We start from the raw sequence: 23,031 nt of genomic DNA, 5'->3' as shown, positions 1-23,031 counted from the left end.
TAAATGTTAGTTCAGATGGAATAACTTTGCAACAAATAAGGGAAGAAAATCAAATGTACTTAATTTTACCTTTTTATAAGAGATATGATGTCTCACATTTAGAAAGATTATACCAAATAATAAGATTAAGTTAATAGTAAATCAAGAGAGATTAAGTCAAAAAGAAATGGTGATACAATTGGATTCAAACACAAGGCCATTTATCTCCAAACTTTATGTTCTCCCATCGACACCTGTTGTGTTAGAAAACTGGAGATGTGCCAATCCAATTCTAATTTTTAACTTCAAAAATTGACATTGATGATCCCATGGTTGATTCACAAAGAAAACAATCAAACACAACAAAACCTAGAATGAGAACTAAGAAATCACTAAATCATGCAAAAACTCATCTTAGTCTTGGACAGAATTCCCTCCACATGTTTCCTCCACATGATGGATAAACATCAATCTCTTTCATAAAGGTGAAAAGGGAAAGAATGCCTGTAGAAAAGATACTGCATTTTGAAATAAAAGCACCAATCTAAGAAATAATAAGAAATGCCTACTTTGAAAATAATTTCCCAAAATGAAAAACTTTAGAAACTCTCTGCTTTATAGTCTCAATCAAATTAAAGAGAACACTTGAACAATTAAAGAGAACACTTGGAGGAGGGAAAATGGGATAAAATGATATGAAATTCTTGATTGACTAGTAAAAAACTGACCAAATAATTGTGGCAGAAAAGAGAACTCCTGAAGGAGAACACTGTGTCAAGAATTCTTCCCAGAACTATGAAGAAAACTGCAAAAAATAAAGAGACCAACCAGTACATTACCACTACACACCCACAGGAATGGCTAAAACTAAAAAGGCAGATTATAGCATATAAACATGGTAAATGGATCTCATTGCTGATAGAAGTATAAAATGGTAAAACTGCTTAACATGTAAACTTAGTAAACATTGCTATGTTTACTAAGCTAAATATGTGCTTATCCTACGACTCAGCAATTATTCCTAATATATACCTAAAAAAACACTTGTCCCTGAGAAGAGACGTAGAAGAGTGTTTATATTTGTAGACACTATTCATAATAGTTCCAAAATGTCTGTCAGCAGGAAAATGGAAGAATATAGCAATAAAAAGAAAAAACTATTAGTATATACAATGTGAATGAATCTCGCAGACATGGAAACATTAGGAAAAAATATATAGGCTGTAGGATTCCATTTATATGAAGTTCAAGAAAAGAAAAAAAATCTTTAGTTATGGAATTCTAGAATTAAAATCACCTCTATAAGAGGAGTGCCTGGCTGGCTCAGTCAGTGGACCATATGACTCTTGATCTTAGGGTTGTAAGTTTGAACCCTACCTTGGATGTAGAGATGACTTAAAAATAAAATCTTTTTTAATATTTATTTAGAGAAGGAGAGAGAGAAAGCAGGCACAAGCCGGGTAGGAGCAGAGAGAGAGGGGAGGGAATCCCAAGCAGGCAAAGCCCGATACAGGGCTCAACCCCACAACCCTAAGATGATGACCTGAGCCACTATCAAGAATCAGGTGCTTAACCAATGGAGCCACCCAAGTGCCCCCAAAATAAGATCTTTTTAAAAAAATAATAATAAAATTACCATAAAATGCCTAGGTGTGTGTGTGCGCGCACGTCGGTGGGGGGGGGGGGGGGGTGTTGTGTGCACACATAGACACAGGGAAGGAAGTTATTGATTAAGAAAGGGCATTGGGAAATCCCCCTGTGGGGTTCTGGAAATGTTCTCTATCTTATCTGGGTGGTTATCCAGGTATGTACATATGTGAAAATTAGTTCATAAGTAGTACACTTTGTTATACCTCAGTAAAAAACCATCTTTATTTAAAAACATACGTAATGAAAAAAACTTTGTAATGGGTAGAATACATCAAATGTCAACAGTAGTATACTCTAGATGGTCACATTTTTTCTGTTTTTATATTTTTCTGTATTCTCCTCTTAAGTAGACTATATATTATCTTTATAATTTTATCTATATACTTATTAAATATATATTTATGTGTATTATAGATAACATGTATTATATATTGTATATAATAAATAACAAGACATATGAGAAAAACAGCTATACTCAAGATGGTCACTTTTATTTCTTTTTTATATTTTTTGTATTCATCTCAAGTATAATATATAGAATGTATATAATTATATTTGTTAAATATATACTATTTTATATATTATACATAATAAAATTTATATAATGAGAAAAATACATGTTCTTCACATTATGATTGGCTCATACAATAATTTTTTTTACCTATTATCTTTTTTCTTTACTGATTATCACTAAGGAGCCTAAAGTTTGCTCAGCTACAGAATCAAAAAGCTTATTTAGTTCTGAAGTGTATGAAATAGAAAGTGAATGTCTCCCATAATCACTGGTAAGATTTCTGTGTATACTTCTCAGGATCATTACATGCATATACTGACATGAATACAATATATTGTACATTGCATACATATACTGACATAGATACAATAATAATAATTAGTTTTACAGAAATGAAACCCTATCGTAATAGTGTTCTGAATCTTGTTTTGTTTACCTGAATCTTTGGTCAGCTGTTTATGGTAGGACTTTTAGGATTTCCTATTTTTAAGATAACTGAGGAAAAATCTACATTTTACTTAGATGTTATTGTATCATATCATACCATAATTTATTTGTTAAACTGTTAATGGGTATTTGTCTCCAGTTAGTGCTATATTTGTGCATTTAAAGCATTGTACAAGTTTAATTTTGTGATGTATAAAGTCAAAGCAAACAAAAACAAATAAATATGCCAAATTATAGTGTATTAACAGTGGGTGTCTTTGGGGCCTGGTATTGTGATGATGTTTATATTTTTATAATTCATCTCTAAATATTTTATGATGCATACATATTAATTTCTTAACTAAAATTAAAGAAAAAAAAGAAAATGTGTGAATCCTAGCTGAAAAGTCAAGCACTAGGAAGGAAGAAGCACCCAGAAGAAATGGACTTAAAACATGTGAAGGCTGTCATGTAGGTAGATTATACATGTTCTATATAACTAAGGGTGTAAGTTTAGAACCAATGTGCAAAACTAGATGTATTGAATGGAAAACAATTTAAGTTTAAATATGGAGGAAATTTTTGTCTTCCAAAAGAGTGAATTTTGAGTTCCTCCAACACTGAGAGAGGCAAACACTTCACTTGCTCCTCATTGGGAATATATCCCATGGTTTTGAGACCTGGAGTGTTTTGGAAAAGATCATCTTTTAAACATGAAGTACTGTAAAATCTTCCCAGGAAAACTATTCTTTAAAACTCTTGATGTCTCTGGGGCACCTGGGTGGCTCAGTTGAGCTTCTGACTTTGGCCTAGGTCATGATCTTGAGGTTCATGAGTTCGAGCCCCATGTTGGGCTCTGCGCTAACAGCTCAGAGTCTGGAGCCTGCTTCAGATTCTATGTCTCCCTCTCTCTCTCTGCCCCTGCCTTTCTCTCTCCCTGTCTCTCAAAAATAAAAATAAACATTAAAAAAATTTTTTAAACCCACTCTTGATGTCTCTACATTGCATCTGGCTCAATTTCCATGGCTTTTCTTAATTACTGAAACTGTATGTTCTTCTCTGCATATAATTTTTACTATACCTACTCCATTTTCTATTTTTGAGTGACTTTTCCCCTGCTAATTGGAATATGTTTTTTTGTTGTTGTTTTTTAAGTTTATTTCCAGTGAGAGAGTGCATGATTGAGGAAGGGGCAGAGAGAGAGGGAAAGGGAGAACCCCAAGGAGGCTCCGTGCTGTCAGTGTGGAGCCTGGTGCCAGGCTCAATCCCACAACCCTGGAATTATGACCTCAGCCAAAACCAAGAGTCAGACATCAACTGACTGAGCTACCCAGGCGCCGCCCTTTTTTTAAACTTACTGAATAAGAACCATAGCCTGTATATGTGCATGATAAATTAACTCATGTGCCCTAGAGTCATTAGCATATATAGTCTTTTTGTAGTTTTAGAACACCAGAATTACGTGTTTTCAAGAATTAAGTAGAATGGGAAACAATTTGCTGCAGCAGTCTGTGGGTTCTATTATAAGTATTGAAGTGAAGAATGAGCTACATTTTCCCCACTGCTGGGGGGAAATCAGTTCAAAATAAAAATATATAAGTAGGAAAATCTTCTGATTTGGTGCTAACATTTACTCCTCCCCTTCCCCATTTCCCTTCCCCTTCTTACTTTTATTGTAATTCTTATTCTAGCTTTGAAGCTCTGTTTACTGATCTGGAAAAGAGACGGTATGAGTTAGGCATTGCTAGCTTTGGTGCCTCTGTTACTACCATGGAAGAAGTATTTTTTAGGTGAGCAAGGATACATAGGGAAAATAAAAACCATGGCCAGGGGGTGGGGGGAGGACCATATCTTGGTCCCTTCTGTACACTCACCAGGCTCAGAGTCACACATTAGAAATTTAAGAGGTGCGAGGAGGAAGGAACTGACATGATTTGTTCTACAGCAACACTGAAAAAATACTGCCATCATTTCAAAATAGGAGAAGATATTTTGATATACTCAAAATATGACTAAGATGTTAATCTTTAACTTGAATCAGTTCAACCTAATGAAGCATTCAATACCTTGCACTAGTTTTCCTAGATTTACTATGTCTCGCAGCAGTCCTGTGACTGGTGTTTGGGAACCACTACTCTACCCGAGTTACCCTGTTGCCTCCATATAATGCCCCCTGCCAAGTCAATAAGCAAACCAAGGAGGCTTCTGAGTTGAATGTTGTGACTCACATTCTTCAAATAAGACATGGGATAGAATTGAAATTAAATGCTGTGTTCTATTTTTATGCAGAGTCAATAATATGGAAGATTCACAAGTAGATATCCCAGCTACCCAAACTCCACCTCCCTCTGTGATGAGTGGAGTCGCAGTTAAGAACCAGAATAGGAATATGTCAAGCAATGAGAGAGCACAGCATTCCACCATGAACGAAAGTCCTGCTATTATGTTTAATACTGGGGTAAGCACCTTTGCTAAGAAACCTTATGTATATTTATTTGATTGGTGCACAAGAGGTACATCTTCTGTAATTTACTACTTGAACAAAGATGGTGTGGCATTCTTAGCCACTGCACCCCACCAGTTAGGGAGCAGTCTGTACCACGAACTAATTAATTTCCCAGTGCAGAAGTGATGAGGTCTAGATAAAGGTCACTCTCACCATTGCTATTCCTTAGTTCTTTTTTCTGCCTTAGAATTCTTTTCTTTTCTCTCAAATTGCTAACCCGGAAATTTGGTAGTTCACTGAAGCTAAAGAGAACTGGAAAGAGCATGGTTTTTAGTAATCAAGCATGCCCAGTGTTTTAAGTTTTTGCTGTGGGTATTCATACTGCATAAGGGATCTTTCCTTAATCAGTGCGATCCTCAGCATGGGAAGTCCCTTCCCATGGGAAGTGAGTTGCCCAGAATTTCTTTGCTTCTTCTTCTAATTATCTCTTCCTCCTATAAGGAACCTGTTTGTTTGTTTGTTTGTTTGTTTGTTTGTATTTTGACTGTCAGGAGTCTGGGGAAAATCATCCTGTTGAGATTTTAAGTGTGTTATATGAAAATCCAGACCTTAAACACCATATTTAATACCTTATAACAGTGGCTAGCAAACTTGCAGAAAGGGATAATAGATATTTGAGGCAGGTTGCCCACTTGGTCTCTCTTGCAGTCACTCCAAAAAAGCAACCATAGACAATACAGAAATGAATGGGTATAGCTGTGTTCCAGGAAAATTTGGTTTACAAAAATAGGTCATAGTTTGTTGACCCCTGCCTTATAAAGAAAAGACTGATCAAACTCTCAGGTAGTATCACACTATGCTTAGATTCCAAGTATTTATGTAGGTAAATTTTATGTGTCTTCTATTATAAAATTCCAGAGTGTTCATTCATCTTAATGAATGTCATCATGAATGATCTGTTTGGGTCCATGAATATTGTAACACGGTGTTTTTTTCCTCCTTCTTTAGTATTCCCTCTACCACCAGCAGTTCTGTGCCATGTTCATAAAGAGGGCGCTGTTCAGTTGGAGGAATTGGAAATTGATTTTGCTACAGATGCTGGCACTTCTAGGTTCCTTTACTTTTCTCTCAAAGGCTGAAAATTTTTTACATAATAATGATGAAAAGACCAGACAAATGGATTTGAATCAATATGGTCAAACAATAGTGCCTTTATCTATTTCTGGGAATTCTAATTTGACCCTGATTTTCCTAAAACATCTTAGGAGTATGCTAGAGTCTGACAAACACACACTTAAGGAAGTGCAAGGTAAGACTCTTTAAGTAAAAAAAGACTGCTCTTAGATGAAGATCTGGTTGTATGATTTGCAAAGGTCTTAATGGTATATTTGGCTACAGTGTAACTAAAGACTTAATGGGCTAGTTCCTCTGAATACATTTGTTTTTAAGATACTAGCAATAATAGTTTACATTTACTGAGCCCTTGGTTTTGACAAGAACTCAGCTAAGCACTTTACCTGCATGTTATTTAATCTGAGCAATCACCCTGATTTATTTTTTTAATGTTTTTTTAATGTTTACTTATTTTTGAAAGACAGACAGGCAAAGTGCGACTGTGGGAGAGGCAGAGAGGGAGGGAGACAATGAATCCAAAGCAGGCTCCAGGCTCTAGGCTCTGAGCTGTCATCACAGAGTCCAAAGCAGGACTCGAGCCCATGAACTGTGAGATCATGACCTGAGCTCAAGTCAGACGCTTAACCAGCTGAGCCACCCAGGCACCCTATAGTAGATATTTTTATTCATAACATCAGTTAAATGAAGGGTACTGGCATTTAAGGAAGCAGTAATTTGCCCCGTATCAGGCATGTAATAAATAGAGACTTTAATCTGTTCTGATGACATCTGCAAACTTAACCACTCACTGCACTGCATTACCTCTCTGACCATAAAGTCTGTTTGTTCTCTTAAGTCATCATTTCCTCCCAGAGACTGCACTTTTTTTTTTTTTAACTGTGATCTGATGAACAGTGTTCTTGAGTTACCAAATAGCCTGAAGTTTTGGCAAGCTTGTATGGTTCTTTTTTTTTCTGTCATTGAGGTTCTGTTGTAAAAATGCATTTCAGAAATGTTAATTGTTCTTTATAAACATCATACTGATACTGATTCTACAACCTACAAGTAATAGGTTGGCTGACTACGAATAATCATCCCTATTCTTCCTCCACTACAAATAGTAGGTAAGCCTTTGTTAACCAAGGTCATACAATAAGGACAGAGGATAAAGAATAAAATCATTATTTTTAAAAAATTATGACAGGAGCTCCTGGGTGGCGCAGTCGGTTAAGCCTCCGACTTCAGCCAGGTCACGATCTCTCGGTCCGTGAGTTCGAGCCCTGCGTCAGGCTCTGGGCTGATGGCTCAGAGCCTGGAGCCTGTTTCCGGTTCTGTGTCTCCCTCTCTCTCTGACCCTCCCCCATTCATGCTCTGTCTCTCTCTGTCCCAATAAATAAACATTGAAAAAAAATTTTTTTTTAATTAAAAAAAAATTATGACATACTGCTTACATTAAAAAAGTAAAATGACTAAATATGCTGTATTATATTGATAATAAGACTGAAAAATACAATAGAATAATACAGTAGCCCCACTGATAAGCATTCTCAATTTAGTGTTATTATTTTAAAGTTCATTAGCTAGAAATTATCAAGTCGTAGAGAGATAATGTTTAGGCTTAGCCAGTCCTACTTTGTTTTTTAAGAACCTTACATGTACTTTTCTATCTTGTACTCTCATTAGCTTAGACACAGAACCTTTTATAAGTGAACTCTACTAATTTTACATGGTTTCTCTCTATTCCAAACTGCATGCCTTTTTTAACTGAAAATTTTAGGGTAAAGACAGAGCGAGAACTTGCTCTCTCTTTTCCCCAAACTATAAGAAAATGTTTACTAACAAGGAAATTGTTTCTAGATAATTTCTCCTCTCTAACTTTCTTCTCAAATAGTATACACATTAACACTGGGGAAATCACTGCTAACTTTTTAAGCAGAACCACAAAATAAGTGAGTATGTGCTTTAGAAAGGATATGAGCTTATAATAACTGAAAAATGCCATCTGCCCTCCCAAACAACAGTTTACATTTCCTCTTCTTCCACAATTTAGGTGAATGCCTCTTTTATGGAATTTATCTCACTGAATTACAATAGCACATTTTTCATGTGCCTCTGAAACTAATTGTGGAGAGGCCAGAACTTCTTTTATATCTCTAGAACCTAACCCAATTCCTGGCACATAATGAGCATGTAATTAAATATAATCTTATCAAACTGAATTAAATGTGAGGGAATAATTCGAAAGGGGAGGGATCCAATGTCAATGAAGTCAGCTAGGATATAATTGTGATAATCCAGGCAAGAGAGGTTAAGGCTGTGAAAGAAGGAAAGAAAGAAAGATAGGTTTGAAAGATGTCTGAAGAGGACTAAAGTAGATTTTGTTTTCCCTTTAAAAGTGGAGGAGAATAAGAACCATTAGCACTGAATTTGATACTTTAACTTTTTGTTTTGAGATAATTGTCATTTTAGTGTTGTGCAAAATAATACTGAGAGATTCTGTGTACCAAGGGTAACATCTTGCAAAACTATAGTACAATATCCCCACCAGGATACTGACATTGATACAGAACATTCCATCACCACAAGGATCATTCCTGCTGCTCTCTTCATTCCCTATCTACCCTGGCAATCACTAATCTGTTCTCCACTTGTATAGCTTAATCATTTCAAGACATAAAAATGGAATCATATAATATGTAAACTTCTGGGATTGGCATTTCACTCCGCATAATTCTCTGGTGTGGTGTCTCTCCATAGTTCATTCCATCATATGCTATGAGCTGTTCCATCATGGGGATGTACCACAGTTTGTTTAACCATTCACCCATTGAAGGACACCTCGTTCCCCGCCCCCCCCCCCAGTTTTTGTCTTTTATGAATAAAGCTGTTATGAAACTTTGTGTACATATTTTTGTGTGAACCTACATCTTCAGTTCTATGGGATAAATGCCTAGGATTTTATTTTAATTGTTGACTCATGATGGTTGCATGTTTGTTTTTTGAAGAAACTACAAAACTGTTTTTCAGGATGGCCGTATCTTTTTACATTCCCACGAAAAATGAATGAATGATCCAGTTCCTCTCATCTTCCCCAGCATTTGTGTTGTCACTATTTTTATGTTTATTTTAGCCATTCTGATAGATGTGTTGTGGTATTTCATTATGTTTTTTTATTTCAGGTTAGTTAACATATAGTGTAGTATTGGTTTCAGGAGTAGAATTTAGTAATTCATCACTTACATACAATACCCAGTGCTCATCACAAGTGCCCTCCCTGATTCCCATCACCCATTTAGTGAAATACAAGTCGATCAGAGAAAGACAGATATCGTATTTCACTCATATGTGGAAATTAAGAAACAAAACAGATGAACATAGGGGAAGGGAAAGAAAAATGAGATAAAAACAGAGAGGGAGGCAAACCTTAAGATTCTCATTGTTGTTTTAATTTGCCTTTGACATCCTTTCTTATGCTTATTGACATCTGTGTATCATGTTCAGTGAAATGTGTGTTCAAGTGTTTTGCTCATTTTCTAAGTGGATAGTGTTTTGTTTTGTTTTCTACTGTTGTTTTGAGAGTTAGTTATATATTCTTTCTCGTACTGTTTATTATCTTTTCATTATCTTAATGAGTTCTGCAGGATAAAAGTTTTTTATTTGGATGAAGTCCCACATATTCATTTTCTTATGGATTGTGTATTTGGTGTCAAGTCTAAAACTCATTGCCTACTGAGGAGGGCACTTGTTGGGATGAGTACTGGGTATTGTATGTAAGTGATGAACCACAGGAATCTACCCCAAAAACCAAGAGCACACTTTACACACTGTATGTTAGCCAATTTGGCCATAAATTATGTTTAAAAAATAATTTAAAAACTCATTGCCTAGCCCTAGATCCTGAAAATTTTATCTTAAATGTTTATAGTTTTCTGAAATTTTTAGTTTTACACTTTACATCTAAAGTCATGATTCATTTGGCATTGACCTTAATACATGTGAGATGTGGGTCAAGGATAAATTTTGTACTTGTAGATGTCCAAGTGCTTCAATAACATTTGTTAAACTATGATATCCATTTAATTTTTCACACATTTATCAAAAATCATTTGGGTGCATGTGAGCCTATTTGGGGGCTCCCTTTTCTATTCCATTAACCTGTGTATCTCTTCCTTCATCACTATTACGTTTGATATGTGGTAGGCTGATTCCTCCCACTTTTTTCTTATTATCTAAAGTTTCTTAGTTCCCTTGTTTCCATTTAAATATTAAATTTTTTTAATGTTTGTTCATTTTGAGAGAGAGAGAAACAAAATGCAAGCAGGGGAGGGGCAGAGAGAGAGGAGGACACAGAATCTAAAGCAGGGTCCAGGCTCTGAGCTGTCAGCACAGAGCCTAATGCAGGGCTCAAACTCATGAACCATGAGATCATGACCTGAGCTGAAGACAGACACTTAGCTGACTTCAGAGCCACCCTGAACCCCCTCCATTTAAATGTTAGAATAAGCTTGTCTATAAATACAAAAATAAATTTTTGGAATTTTGACAAGATTTAATTAAATCTGTGTCTCAATTTGGGGAGAAGTGACATCTTTACTGTGTTGGATAGTCCATCCATGAACATAACTGATTTATTTAGAATTCCATGAAGAACTTTTTTCTTTCATCAGTGTTGCATACTTTTCATCGTACATGTCCTGTATGTATTTTGTTGAATTTACACCTAAACATTTCATTTCTTTAGCAAATATAAATGGTATTGTATTTTTAATTTTGGTGTCTATATGTTTATTCTAGTGTATAGAAAACAATTGATTTTTGTATGTTATTTTGGATCTTGCAAACTTGATGAATTCATGCATTAGTTTCAAATTTTTGTGTGTGAATTCCTTTGGATTTTCTATATAGACAATCATGTCACCTGCAAATGAAAGCAGTTTTATTTCTTCTTTTATGATCTGCATATCTTTTATTTACTATTTATGCTTTACTGCCCTGGGTAGAATTTCTAGCACAGTGTTGGATCAGAGTGGTGAGAGTGGGCATTCTTTCCTTTGTTCCCAGTTTTAGGGGGATAGTAGGCAGTCTTTCATCAAAAGTATAATTTTAGCTATAGAGATTTTCTAGATGTTCTATATAAAAGTGAGGAAGTTCAGCTCTATAACTTTCTTTTTCAGAGTATTTTCATGACTGATTACTGAGTTTTGTCAGATGTTTTTTCTGCATAGATCGATATGATTATTAATGATTTTTCTTCAGCCTAAAATATGGTGGATAACATTGACTGAGTTTTAAATGTTGAACCAGCCTTGGATCCCTGGAATAGACCCCACGTGATCAGAGTTGCAATTATTTTCATGCTAAATTTTATTGCTAATATTTTGTTAAGGGGTGTTTCATTATATTTGTGAAGAATATTTGTCTGTAATTTTCCTTTTTTTTTTTTTAGTGCTGTCTTTCTTCTATTAGAGCAATACTAACTTGATAAAAAGAATTCAAAAATACTCCCTTCTCCTATATTTTCTGAAAGACATTGTGTATAATTAGTGTTGATTCGTCCTTAAACATTTGGTAGAAATTTCCAGTGAAAACATCTAGACCTAGAGATTTCTTTTGGGAGGAATTTTTAATTTATGAGTTAAATTTCCTTAATAATTACAATTATTCAAATGACCTATATCACATTGGGAGAATTGTTGTAGTTTATCCATTTAGAGGAAGTATTCTGTTTCATCTAAATTGTCAAATTTTGTGTGTAAAGTTGTTCACAGTATTCCTTTATTACCCTTTTGACATCTGTAGGATCTGTATTGATTTCCCCTGTGTCATTTCTAATATTGGTAATTTATGTCTTGTTTCCCATTCTCTTTCTCACTGTGCTTTTAGCTGGGTATTTTCTAATCAACCTGTCTTCCAGTTTCCTGTCAACTATTTGTATCCAACCTGCTATGAGTTATATGTTGAATTTTTTTTAACTTTTTAATGTTTATTTATTTTTGAGGGGGGGGAGGGGCAGATAGAGATGGAGACACAGAGTCTGAAGCAGACCCCAGGCTCTGGGCTGTTAGCACAGAGCTTGACGCAGGGCTCAAACTCAAACCACAAGATCAAGACCTGAGCCAAAGTTAGACGCTTAACTGACTAAGCCACCCAGGTGCCCCTATATATGTTGAATTCTTAATTTTAATTGATGTGTTTTTTCAATTCTAACATCAATATTTGATTCTTTCTGTGGACTCCAGTTCTCTGATAAATTTTCTGTCTCTAATACTTAGTTTATATGTGGATCTAGTTCTATTATCTGTGCTTTTTCTTGGTTCTGTTTTTTTATTATACTTAGTAATTTTTTAATTGAATTTTTAATTGAATTTTTTAATTGAATTTAATTTAAATATTGTACATGAAAATGATATGACTCTACTTGAGATTGTCTTCTCCAGAGGAGATTTAATTTAGCTTCTGAAAGATGGTGAGGTTAAGGGAAGATCTAAATCTAATCAATGAATTAAGTAATTTGAGACTGGGTGGAAATTTTTATAAGAACTGATATAATGTTACTCACTCTTACTATTATGGAATAGCCCTCAGGGGCCGCACTGAAAGCTTGAAGATTTACCAATGCATTCTGTCATTTATAAATCTAAAATGCCTTAAAGGAAAAAAGGGTATGGAATTTTTGGCTCGCTTCAATGCATTTATATTCCTTCTAGGGGCTTAGTTCCCAAATGTTGATTGTATTTTTAGATATCTATAGTTTCAAACAGATGACTTTTTATTTTTTTAATCCACACTTTTATTTTCACAGAGGAAAGGTTTTTTTGCCTTAAGCAATAAAATCTACAAGTGGAAATACTTATGGATCTCTTTGAGATAGATAAGGAAGTCTATACCATGTGTCTGTGTTTTCTCAGTGAAGTAGGAATCTAGGTTATAGGCTATGAAGTGAGAGAGCTTGGAATTTAATGATGGAATAGAGTGCTTGAGGAGAATGGCAAATGTTTGAAATAATTATCATGAGAAAATTTAAAGGGATGAGAACCAAGTAAAATTATTTGTTCCTTTCCCCAACATATGTTGTAGATGACCTCTTTTGTGGATAAACTGATCAACTTCGTTTCCTCATCCTAGGTGACCTACTGAAATACTTAATGGAAAATGAAGATTGTATTCACTTATGCATTGTTGCATTTTCCATTGAAGTGAAGACAAATAAAATAATACTTACTGGTCTCTTCAACAATCAAGCATATCATTCACCATCTCTGACCCTGTCGATATTAGACAACATTCTTCTCATGACCATTGCTGGCTCTAATGCTTCTTTAACAGTCTCCAATAAGCCTCAGCCATACCTTAGGCATAAAAAACAAAGTGCAACGTATGTTATCCTTTTTATTAAAATTTGATATTTTAAATGCATCTCTCCTATGCTATATGATTACATTTAGATAATTAAAAATACCTATTGCTAGAAATTTGTTTCTGCTGTATTGATTTTCTGATATATCTACTTTTGTTCCTTATTCTGTAGATTGTCAAATGGACTCCACGTGGCCTTAAATATACATTTTGGCATGGCTCTTTTGATCAGTGGCTTTTGTCTCCTGACAGTGACCGAACAAATCACTAAGGCAAAGCACATCCAATTTTTGAGTGGGGTTTATGTCCCTGTGTACTGGCTTTCTGCTCTACTGTGGGATTTCATCATATTCTTTATTACCTGCTGCTTACTACTAGTAAGTATTAGATACAGTTTCTTGAGGGCTCATTTTCCTTCTGTACCCCATGGAAAATTCCTATTCTCTAATTATGTAACTTAACTGTATTTGTAGATAGGACCTTCAAAGAGGTGATTAAGTTAAAATGAAGTAGTTAGGGTAGGTCCTAATCCAATCTGACTGGTATCCTTCATAAGAAGAGGATATTGGAACATACAAAGAGATACAAGGAATGTGCATGCACATAGTAGGGACCATTGAGGACACAGCCAATAAGTGGCCACTTGCAAGCCAAGGAGAAAGATCTTAGAAAAACCAACCCTAAGATGGCGGCAGAGTAGGATGATGCTAGGCTCATCTCCTTCCATGAACACAACTAGATAACTATCAAATCATTCTAAATACTCCAGAAGTCAACTTAAAGACTGACAAAGCTAACTCCACAACTAAAGGGAGAAAAGAAGCCACATCATAGAAGGTAGGAAGTGTGGAGATGGTTTAGGGGAGAAAAAGATAACAGGTGCTGTGGATGGGAGAGAGCCATGGTAATGGAGAAGGTTGAGAGAGAGTAGAGCACACAGGGGAGTGCACAGGAAATCATTTCCCCAAGGTCATTGGCTGGGAAAATGAGAGGGAATGATTTTTGTGAGTTCTTGCAACCACCAGGGCTTAAATCCTGGAGTTTTAAAGGTCAGGGGGCTTGGGTGGGCTAGATCCCTGAAGTCATTATCCTGCTTCTGGAGAGAAGGGCAGCAAACAACCTAGGGGCAGATGATGTGGAAAAAGCAATCTGAAGAATGCCTGGGACACACAGGGGTGCGATTATTTGCTCTTCTTGGAGGGCATCCCTGAGAGGCAGCATTCATGGAGATGCCTCTCCAGGGACAAAGGAGGTGGCTGGCCCCATTTCCTTCCACTACCCCTTAGCTTAAATACAGAGCCACCTGGAAGAAGTGCAGTGCTGACAAAGGCTGACTAACTTGCTGATACCAAACCCCACACCCCTGTACTCTGGCAAGACTTCTCTTCTCAGTCAAGCTTGTGTCAGTACAGCATAGAGAGTCCTTCCCCTTGAAGACCAGCCAAGCCCCTGCCCACACCATGTCTCTAAAGCCTGGAACTTTAAAGGTCAGCAGGCTGGCTGGGATAGAGCTCAGAGGACACTGTGCCGCTCCCTGGAAAGAAGGCAGGAACAGTTCAGAGGCAAACAGCATGGAAACAGCGATCTGAAAAACACCTGGGACACAGAGTGGGGAACTTATTCACTCTTCCAGTAGTGCTTTTTTGAGGGGCAACATTCACAGAAACATGTCTCTGGGGACAAAGGAGCTGGCTGGTGCCATTTCATTCACCTGCTCCTCATCATAAACACACAGCCACCTGAGGGAAGCAGCACAGCACTGCCACAGGATTCCTAACCTGCTTACAACAAGTCCCATGTCCCTGTGCTTTGGCGGGACGGCCCATCTCAGTCAAGCATGACTCAGTCCCAGTGCAGTGGTCCCCTTCCCCAGAAGACCAGCAGAAACCCCTCATCACACCATGTCTCCCGACCAGAGAGTTCTGCAGGTCTTCTAGAAGTAGTATGGTCTAATTTAATAAGCAGACTAGAGCACACCTAGTTAAAACTCAACACATTCTGGCCAAGGACTAAACACTGCCCACTGCAGGCAAGGAGAGCCTCTGCAGACAACTGGTCTGAAGGATAGAGCAGCCAGAACACAATGCAGAGTGTATGCGACATGCACCAGAGACAGTAAGGCACCAGACTCTGGACACTATATGACCCCTCCTTCCTAGAGCCACTTACTCTCAGGAACAGAAAACATTACAGGCTTTTCTAACACAGAGAAGGCAGGGGAGACTTGGACAAAAATGCCAAGATGGAGGAATTCATCCCAAATGAAAGAACGAGATAAGGCCACAGCCAGAGATCTGAGTGAAACGGATATAAGTAACATGCCTGATGGAGAATTCAAAGCAACAATTATAAGGATACTTGGTGGGCTTGTGAAAAGAATGGAAGACATCAGAGAGGCCCTTACCACAGAGATAAAAAAAGTTAAAAAAGAATCTGTCAGAAATAAAGAATGCAATAACTGAGATTGGAAACAAGCTTGATGCAGTGAACAGTGGAGTGGAAGAGGCAGAGGAATGAATAAGTGATATAGAAGACAAAATAATGGAAAATAATGAAACTGAACAAAAGAGACAGAGAAGAATCATGGAACACAAGAATAGACTTAGGGAACTCAGTGACTCCATCAAACGTTATAACATTTGTATTATAGGAGTCCCAGAAGAAGAAGAGAGAAAAGGGTACAGAAAATTTGAGGAAATAATAGCTAATAATTTCCCTAATCTGAGGAAAGAAACATCGAAATCCAGGAGGCACGGAGAATTCCCAACAAAAGCAGACCAACACCAAGATATATTATAATAAAATTTGCAAAATAAAGTGCTAAAGAAAAAATCTTAAATGCATCAAGACAAAAGAAGTCCTTAACTTACAAGGGAAGACCCATAAGGCTAGCTGTAGGTCTCTCAATAGAATCATGGCAAGACAGAAGGGAGTAGCATGATATATTCAACATGTTGAATAGGAAAAACTGCATTCAAGGATACTCTATCCAGGAAGCCTATCATTCAGCATAGAAAGAGACATGGAGTTTTCCAAACAAAAACTAAAGGAGTTTGTACCACTAAACCAGTCCTGCAAGAAATATTAAGAGGGAATCTTCAAGTGGAAAGGAGAGACCAAAAATGACAAAGGCAAGAAAGGACCGGACAAAATCTCCAGAAACAACAATAGAACAAATAATAAAATGGCATTAAATACATATCTATCAATAATTATTCTGAATGTAAATGGACTAAATGCTCCAATCAAAAGATACAGGATATCATAATGGATTTTAAAAAAAGACCCATCTATATGCTGTCTACAGAGACTATTTTATTTTATTTTATTTTATTTTATTTTACTTTATTTTATTTTGAGAGAGAGAGAGAGAGAAAGAGAGAGAGAGGGAATGAGTGATTGAGGGGCAGAGAGAGAGAGAGAATCCCAGGAGAGGTGGAGGAAGAGAGAGAAGGAGAGAGAGAGAGAGAAAATGGGGCTCCCCTGAAGTGGGGCACGTGTTTTTTGTGCCAAAGCAGGGCTTGAGTTCACTGGAATTGGGGCTCGTGCTCACCTGATGTAGGACTCAAACTCAAGAACCATGAGATGTGACCCGAGCCCAAGTCAGATGCTTAATGACTGAGCCACCCAGGTGCCCAAGAGACTCATTTTAGAGCTAAAGACAACAGCAAATTGAAAGTAAAGGGCTCAAGAAACACTTATTATGCAAATGTATCTTAAAAGAAAGCTGGGGTAGCAATACTTATATCCAACAAACTAGACACAAAACCAAAGACTATAACAAGACATGAAGAAGGCCACTCTATCATAATAAAGGAGACAAAGAAGAAGATCTAACAATTGTAAATTGTCGACCTCAATAGGCCATGGACTTGGGGTGGTGAAGGAAGTGAGAAAAAAAGACAACAGTAGAGCCAGGCACAGGAGACCCAAGCCAACAGCCCGGGGTACCAAGGTTTATTGTACATCTTATATACGTTTTCAGGAAAAACAGATCAGCAATGATTAACAACAGAAGCTTAGCAAAGCATGTCAACAATATACATCTGATTCAGCTATCATACTTATCTTGTATACAAGAGCAGTCTTGCAGATACATATGTTCTGATAAGAATCTTCAGGATAGAAGCGAAGACAAAGAAGGGAGTGAACGCACTGTGCTATATACAGCTGGCTTCCTTTAAGCAAAACATCCCTATCTGTGTACTAAAAAACAGACCACATTTCCCAAGGGCAATTCACTCAAGTCCTTTTAGGTTATTTTTAACCTTACAATCTCAAGTTTTCTCAGAGATCTTGGAGCCTGAACAAATATGCACCTGTGGTCATTGTGGTGTTCTTGTTCCCACAGTAAATATTTATGCATCCAACATGGAAGCACCAAAATATAGAAAACAATTAACAACAAGCATAAAGGAATTCATTGATAATAAGACAATAATAATAGGGGATATTAACACCCCACTGACATCAATGGACAGATGAACTAAACAGAAAATCAATAAGGAAACAATGGCCTTGAATAACACTGGACCAGATGGACTAATAGATATAATCAGAATATTCTATCCTAAAACAGCAGAATACACATGCTTTTCTAGTGCACATGGAACATTCTCCAGAATAGATCACATACTAGGACACAAGTCAGGCCTCAACAAATGTAAGAAGGTTGAGATCATACTGTGTATATTTTCTAACTATAACTCTATGAAACTTGAAGTCAACCACAAGATTAAATTTGGAAAGACCACAAATACATGGAGGTTAAACAATATGCTACTGAACTATAAATGGGTAAATCAGGAAAATCAAAGAAAAAATTAAAAGAAATACATGGAAACAAATAAAAATGAAAACACAACAGTCCAAAACCTTTGGGGTACAACAAAGCAGTCCTAAGAGGGAAGTATATAGCAATACAACAAAACTAAAAGGCAACCAATGGAATGGGAGAAGACATTTGCAAATGGCATATCTGATAAAGGGTTAGTATCCAAAATCTATAAAGAACGTATTAAACTCAACACCCAAAAAACAAATAATCCAATTTAAAAATGGGCAGAAGACATAAATAGACATCATTTCCCAAGGAAAACATACAGATGGCCAACAGATACAGGCAAAGTTGTTCAATATCACTCAATATCAGGGAAACAAATCAAAACTACAATGAAATATCACCTCACACCTGTCAGAATGGCTAAAATCAACATGAGGAACAACAGGTGTTGACAAAGATGTGTGGAAAGGGAAACCCTCCTTCACTGTTGGGGATGCAAATTGGTGCAGCCACTCTGGAAAACAGTATGGAGTTTCCTCAAAAAGTTAAAAATAGAACTACCCCACAATCCAGCAATTGCACTACTAGGTATTTACCCAAAGGATACAAAAATACTGATTCAAAGGGGTACATGCACCCCAGTGTTTGTAGCAGCATTATCTACAATAGCCAAATAATGGAAACAGCCCAAGTGTTTGGAATGTAATATTATGGAATATCATTCAGCCATCAAAAGAATGATATATTGCCATTTGCAAACACATGGATGGAGCTAGAGGGTATTATCCTAAGTGAAATAAGTCAGAGAAAGACATGTGATACCACTCATATGATTTCACTCATATGTGGAATTTAAGAAACAAAACAAATGACCATGGGGGAAAAAAAGAGAGAGAGAGGCAAACTAAGAAACAGACTCTTAACTATAGAGAACAAACCGATGATTACCAGAGGGGAAGGGGGTGGAGGGATGAGTGAAATCAGTGATGAAGGTTAAGGAGTGCACTTGTGATGAGCACCAGGTATTGTATGAAGTGTTGAATCACTAAATCATACACCTGAAATATTACACTGTATGTTAACTGGAATTTAAATAAAAACTTTTTAAAATTGCCTAAGTAAATTGTGATACATTTATATAAAAGAATGATATTGAACTACTAAGAAGCTACTAGAAAAGTATATTTTTCTCATGAAAAGCATTAAGTAATCAAAAATTTAGTCCATTATAAGAAAAAATATATAAGTGTATGCAGTTGAAATAGTCTGAAGTGATAGATGTTCACATTTTAATAGTGAAGTTCTTTGAGCTGTGAACTTTGAGTATTTTTGTATTTTCCTATGCATATGTGCGTTTTCTAGTTTTTCTACATTGAACATGTTCTGTTTCTGTAACTAGAAAAACATGTTTGAATAAAATTTTTCAGAAATAATAAAAAAAGAGAAAATAAAATAAAAAACTAACCCTGCTGGCATTTTAATCTTGGACTTCCAGCCTCTAGAACTGTGAGAAAATGAATTTCTGTTGCCTAAGCCACCAGTCCACATTATCTGGTTACGGCAGCCCTAACAAAGCTACTACAGTGATGAAACTTTGGAAGCAACCCATTATCGATCAAAAGTAAAACTCAAAGGAATCTTCTATAGCAATGATAAAGAGTGAACTAAGGTTGCATTCATCACATGAATGAATCACACAAACATAATGCTGAGTGTAAGAATCCAAATTCAAAAAATATATATTGTATAATTACAATCATAAAAATTTCAAAATACAGTTAATACATATTTTAGTATTTAGGAATGCATGCATATCATACTATTAAGAAATATAAGGAAGTATTGATAAATTTCAGAATAGTGGTTACTTTTACAGGAGTTGAAGGAGTTCATGATTGATTTCTTTGGGTACTGGCATGGTGTAGTTGCCCGCGATGTTTTGTGATAATAAAATGTGATAATTCATTTATGTTTTATGCATTATTCTGGGCATGTGTTACATTTCATAATAAAGAGATTGAAATATTTACTTAAAAACCTTGTGTGCATGTTTATTTATAGATCAATTTGGGTAGAATCTACATATTCACAGTATGCAGTCTTCTTGTCAAAGAACAGAATATATTACATATCCAAGTAGGAATTTAACTTTTCCTTGAGATAACTTATGATTTGTGACTTTCAAGGATTTTAAGCCTCCAAACACAGAGATTTCTAGATCACCCCAACTTTTATTTGACTACCTCATTGTATTTATTCTGTTTAAGTTTACAGAATGCTCATTCAGAAACAAACCAACCATAGCTACAGATACTGGATTTAAATAAACAACCTACTAATCCTTTCGATTGCTACTGCTACCACCACCAAGAGTATCAGTAATCAATTGCATAACTATTCTTAGCTTAACTGTATTATTTTCTCCTTGGTTGTCCTGCTATGTAATTGTGTAACTGCCCAAAGAAACAATGCTGACATTTGTGGAGAAACTGCATTTACTAACTAACGAGATACAGATTTCTAGAAATCTTTTTGCTTTAACAACTACAGGTTTCTCTCCACCACCATCTTCCATTCAGTTTAGGTACCTCTAATTTTGTGCTTCAGTATCTGTTTTTAAATTTCAATTAGAAAAATGGAAGAAAGAGGCCCCAGAGTTGCTTGGGTGGATGTGATAGGAGTGGGAGAATAGAATAGAATCAGGTATATATAACCAGAGATAAACAATCTTTAGAGAAATAGGCTTTCTGGAGAAATAATCTACTTTTGGGGGAAAGTATACTGACTTTGTTTGTTAATTAAAAAATCATTCCAAGTAGAAAAAAATAAAGGGAATTATACTGGTTCTGCTCATTGAGCTGTCCTCTACTGAAGCAGACGTAGAAGTATCTTACTTCATGCTCCTAGGCTAATGACCTTTTTAGAGGCTGATGTAATTAATGAATACTTCCATGCTAAATAGTGATGGGATTTGCTATCTCCTTCTCTAAACATTCTGGCTTGCATTATTTTTGCAGTTGCCCTTCACTTTGCCTTATTTCTGTGTCTTCTGTGTTTCAGGGAGCATTCAAATTCTGCCAACTGGATATTTACATCACAGACTACCATTTTCTGGACACAATGCTGATCTTCATGCTATATGGCTGGTCTGTCATTCCCCTCATGTACCTGCTGAGCTTTCTGTTTACTAAAAGTACTTCTGCCTACATCAAGCTTGTCCTATTCAACTACCTTTCAGGCATTTTCAGTGTCCTCATAGATGCCACTCTTCAGTTCGGTAAGGGTAAGGGGCTTCACAAAATTTCTCTTTCCCCAGAAGGCAGTAAATAAATAAATAAATAAATAAATAAATAGGACTACTACTAAAGACATTAGTAGACAATTAAGTTCACAGTTTGGGGAAAATCCTGTACTTTATCTAAGTCCATAAAATTATTTTTGAGTGCCTCTGATATTCTGGGCACTGTGTTAGAGCTGGGATCCTCATGCTGAAGTGATAGGACTGAACCTGACCTACAGGTCTTTGACAGTGTTCCTCCTCTCTATCCCCACCTCCAGTAACTCCATCACATGACCTAAAAAGTCCGTTTCGCAACAGATATGGTAAATTTTAGGAGCATTTGTCCTGAGACTCATTTGTCAGAGAGAGAGAGAGAGAAAACACAAAAAAAGCAGCTTTCTTCTTTGAAGGGGAGGCCTCAGAAAGTTGGAATAAATTCTGTCTCAACTATAGGAGGCCATTATTATCTTTAAAAAGATGAGCACTGGGTGTTGTATGGAAACCAATTTGACAATAAATTTCATATATTAAAATAAATAAATAAATAAAAATGTTCTTCCTTTTTTTAATTTTATTTTTTCAATTTACACCCAAATTATTTATCATATAGTGCAACAATGATTTCAGGAGTAGATTCCTTAATGCCCCTTACCCATTTAGCCCATCCCTCCTCCCACAACCCCTCCAGTAGCCCTCTGTTTGTTCTGCATATTTGAGTCTCTTCTGTTTTGTCCCCCTCCCTGTTTTTATATTGTTTTTGCTTCCCTTCCCTTATGTTCATCTGTTCTGTGTCTTAAAGTCCTCATATGAGTGAAGCCATATGATATTTGTCTTTCTCTGACTGATTAATTTTGCTAGAACCCTCTAGTTCCATCCATGTAGTTGCAAATGGCAAGATTTCATTCTTTTTGATTGCCGAGTAATACTCCATTGTATATATATACCACATTTTCTTTATCCATTCATCCATCGATGGACATTTGGGCTCTTTCCATACTTTGGCTATTGTCGATAGTGCTGCTATAAACATTGGGGTGCATGTACCCCTTTGAAACAGCATACCTGTATCCCTTGGATAAATACCTAGTAGTGCAATTGCTGGGTCATAGGGTAGTTCTATTTTTAATTTTTTGAGGAACCTCCATACTGTTTTCCAGAGTGGCCGCACCAGCTTGCATTCCCACTAGCAATGCAAAAGAGATCATGTTTCTCCGTGTCCTCGCCAACATCTGTTGTTGCCTGAGTTGTTAATGTTACCCATTCTGATAGGTGTGAAGTGCTATCTCACTGTGGGTTTGATTTGTATTTCCCTGATGATGAGTGATGTTGAGCATTTTTTCATGTGTCGGTTGGCCATCTGGATGTCTTTTTTGGAGAAGTGTCTATTCATGTTTTTTGCCCATTTCCTCACTGGATTATTTGCTTTTTGGATGTTGAGTTTGATAAGTTCTTTATAGATTTTGGATACTAACCCTTTATCTGAT

The 23,031-nt window shown here is 36.3% G+C and overlaps 1 protein-coding gene across 4 annotated transcripts in view; it reads left to right on the top strand.

The window, feature by feature from the left end:
• Window positions 1-23,031, top strand: part of LOC125154203 (phospholipid-transporting ATPase ABCA3-like) — a 304,058-nt gene that overhangs the window by 241,964 nt on the left and 39,063 nt on the right. For all 4 annotated transcript variants that reach the window (XM_047838052.1, XM_047838050.1, XM_047838051.1 and 1 more), the window contains 6 exons: window positions 4,261-4,359; window positions 4,859-5,027; window positions 6,024-6,324; window positions 13,254-13,503; window positions 13,657-13,861; window positions 21,328-21,544. In XM_047838052.1, coding sequence (XP_047694008.1) covers window positions 4,261-4,359; window positions 4,859-5,027; window positions 6,024-6,324; window positions 13,254-13,503; window positions 13,657-13,861; window positions 21,328-21,544 — 1,241 coding nt within the window. The remainder of the gene's footprint in view (window positions 1-4,260; window positions 4,360-4,858; window positions 5,028-6,023; window positions 6,325-13,253; window positions 13,504-13,656; window positions 13,862-21,327; window positions 21,545-23,031) is intronic.

This window comes from Prionailurus viverrinus, chromosome E3, assembly GCF_022837055.1.
Source record: "Prionailurus viverrinus isolate Anna chromosome E3, UM_Priviv_1.0, whole genome shotgun sequence".
Classification (NCBI taxonomy): Eukaryota; Metazoa; Chordata; class Mammalia; order Carnivora; family Felidae; genus Prionailurus; species Prionailurus viverrinus.
Note: the sequence above shows the minus strand (reverse complement) of the source record. Positions and strands in the feature narration are given on the sequence as shown.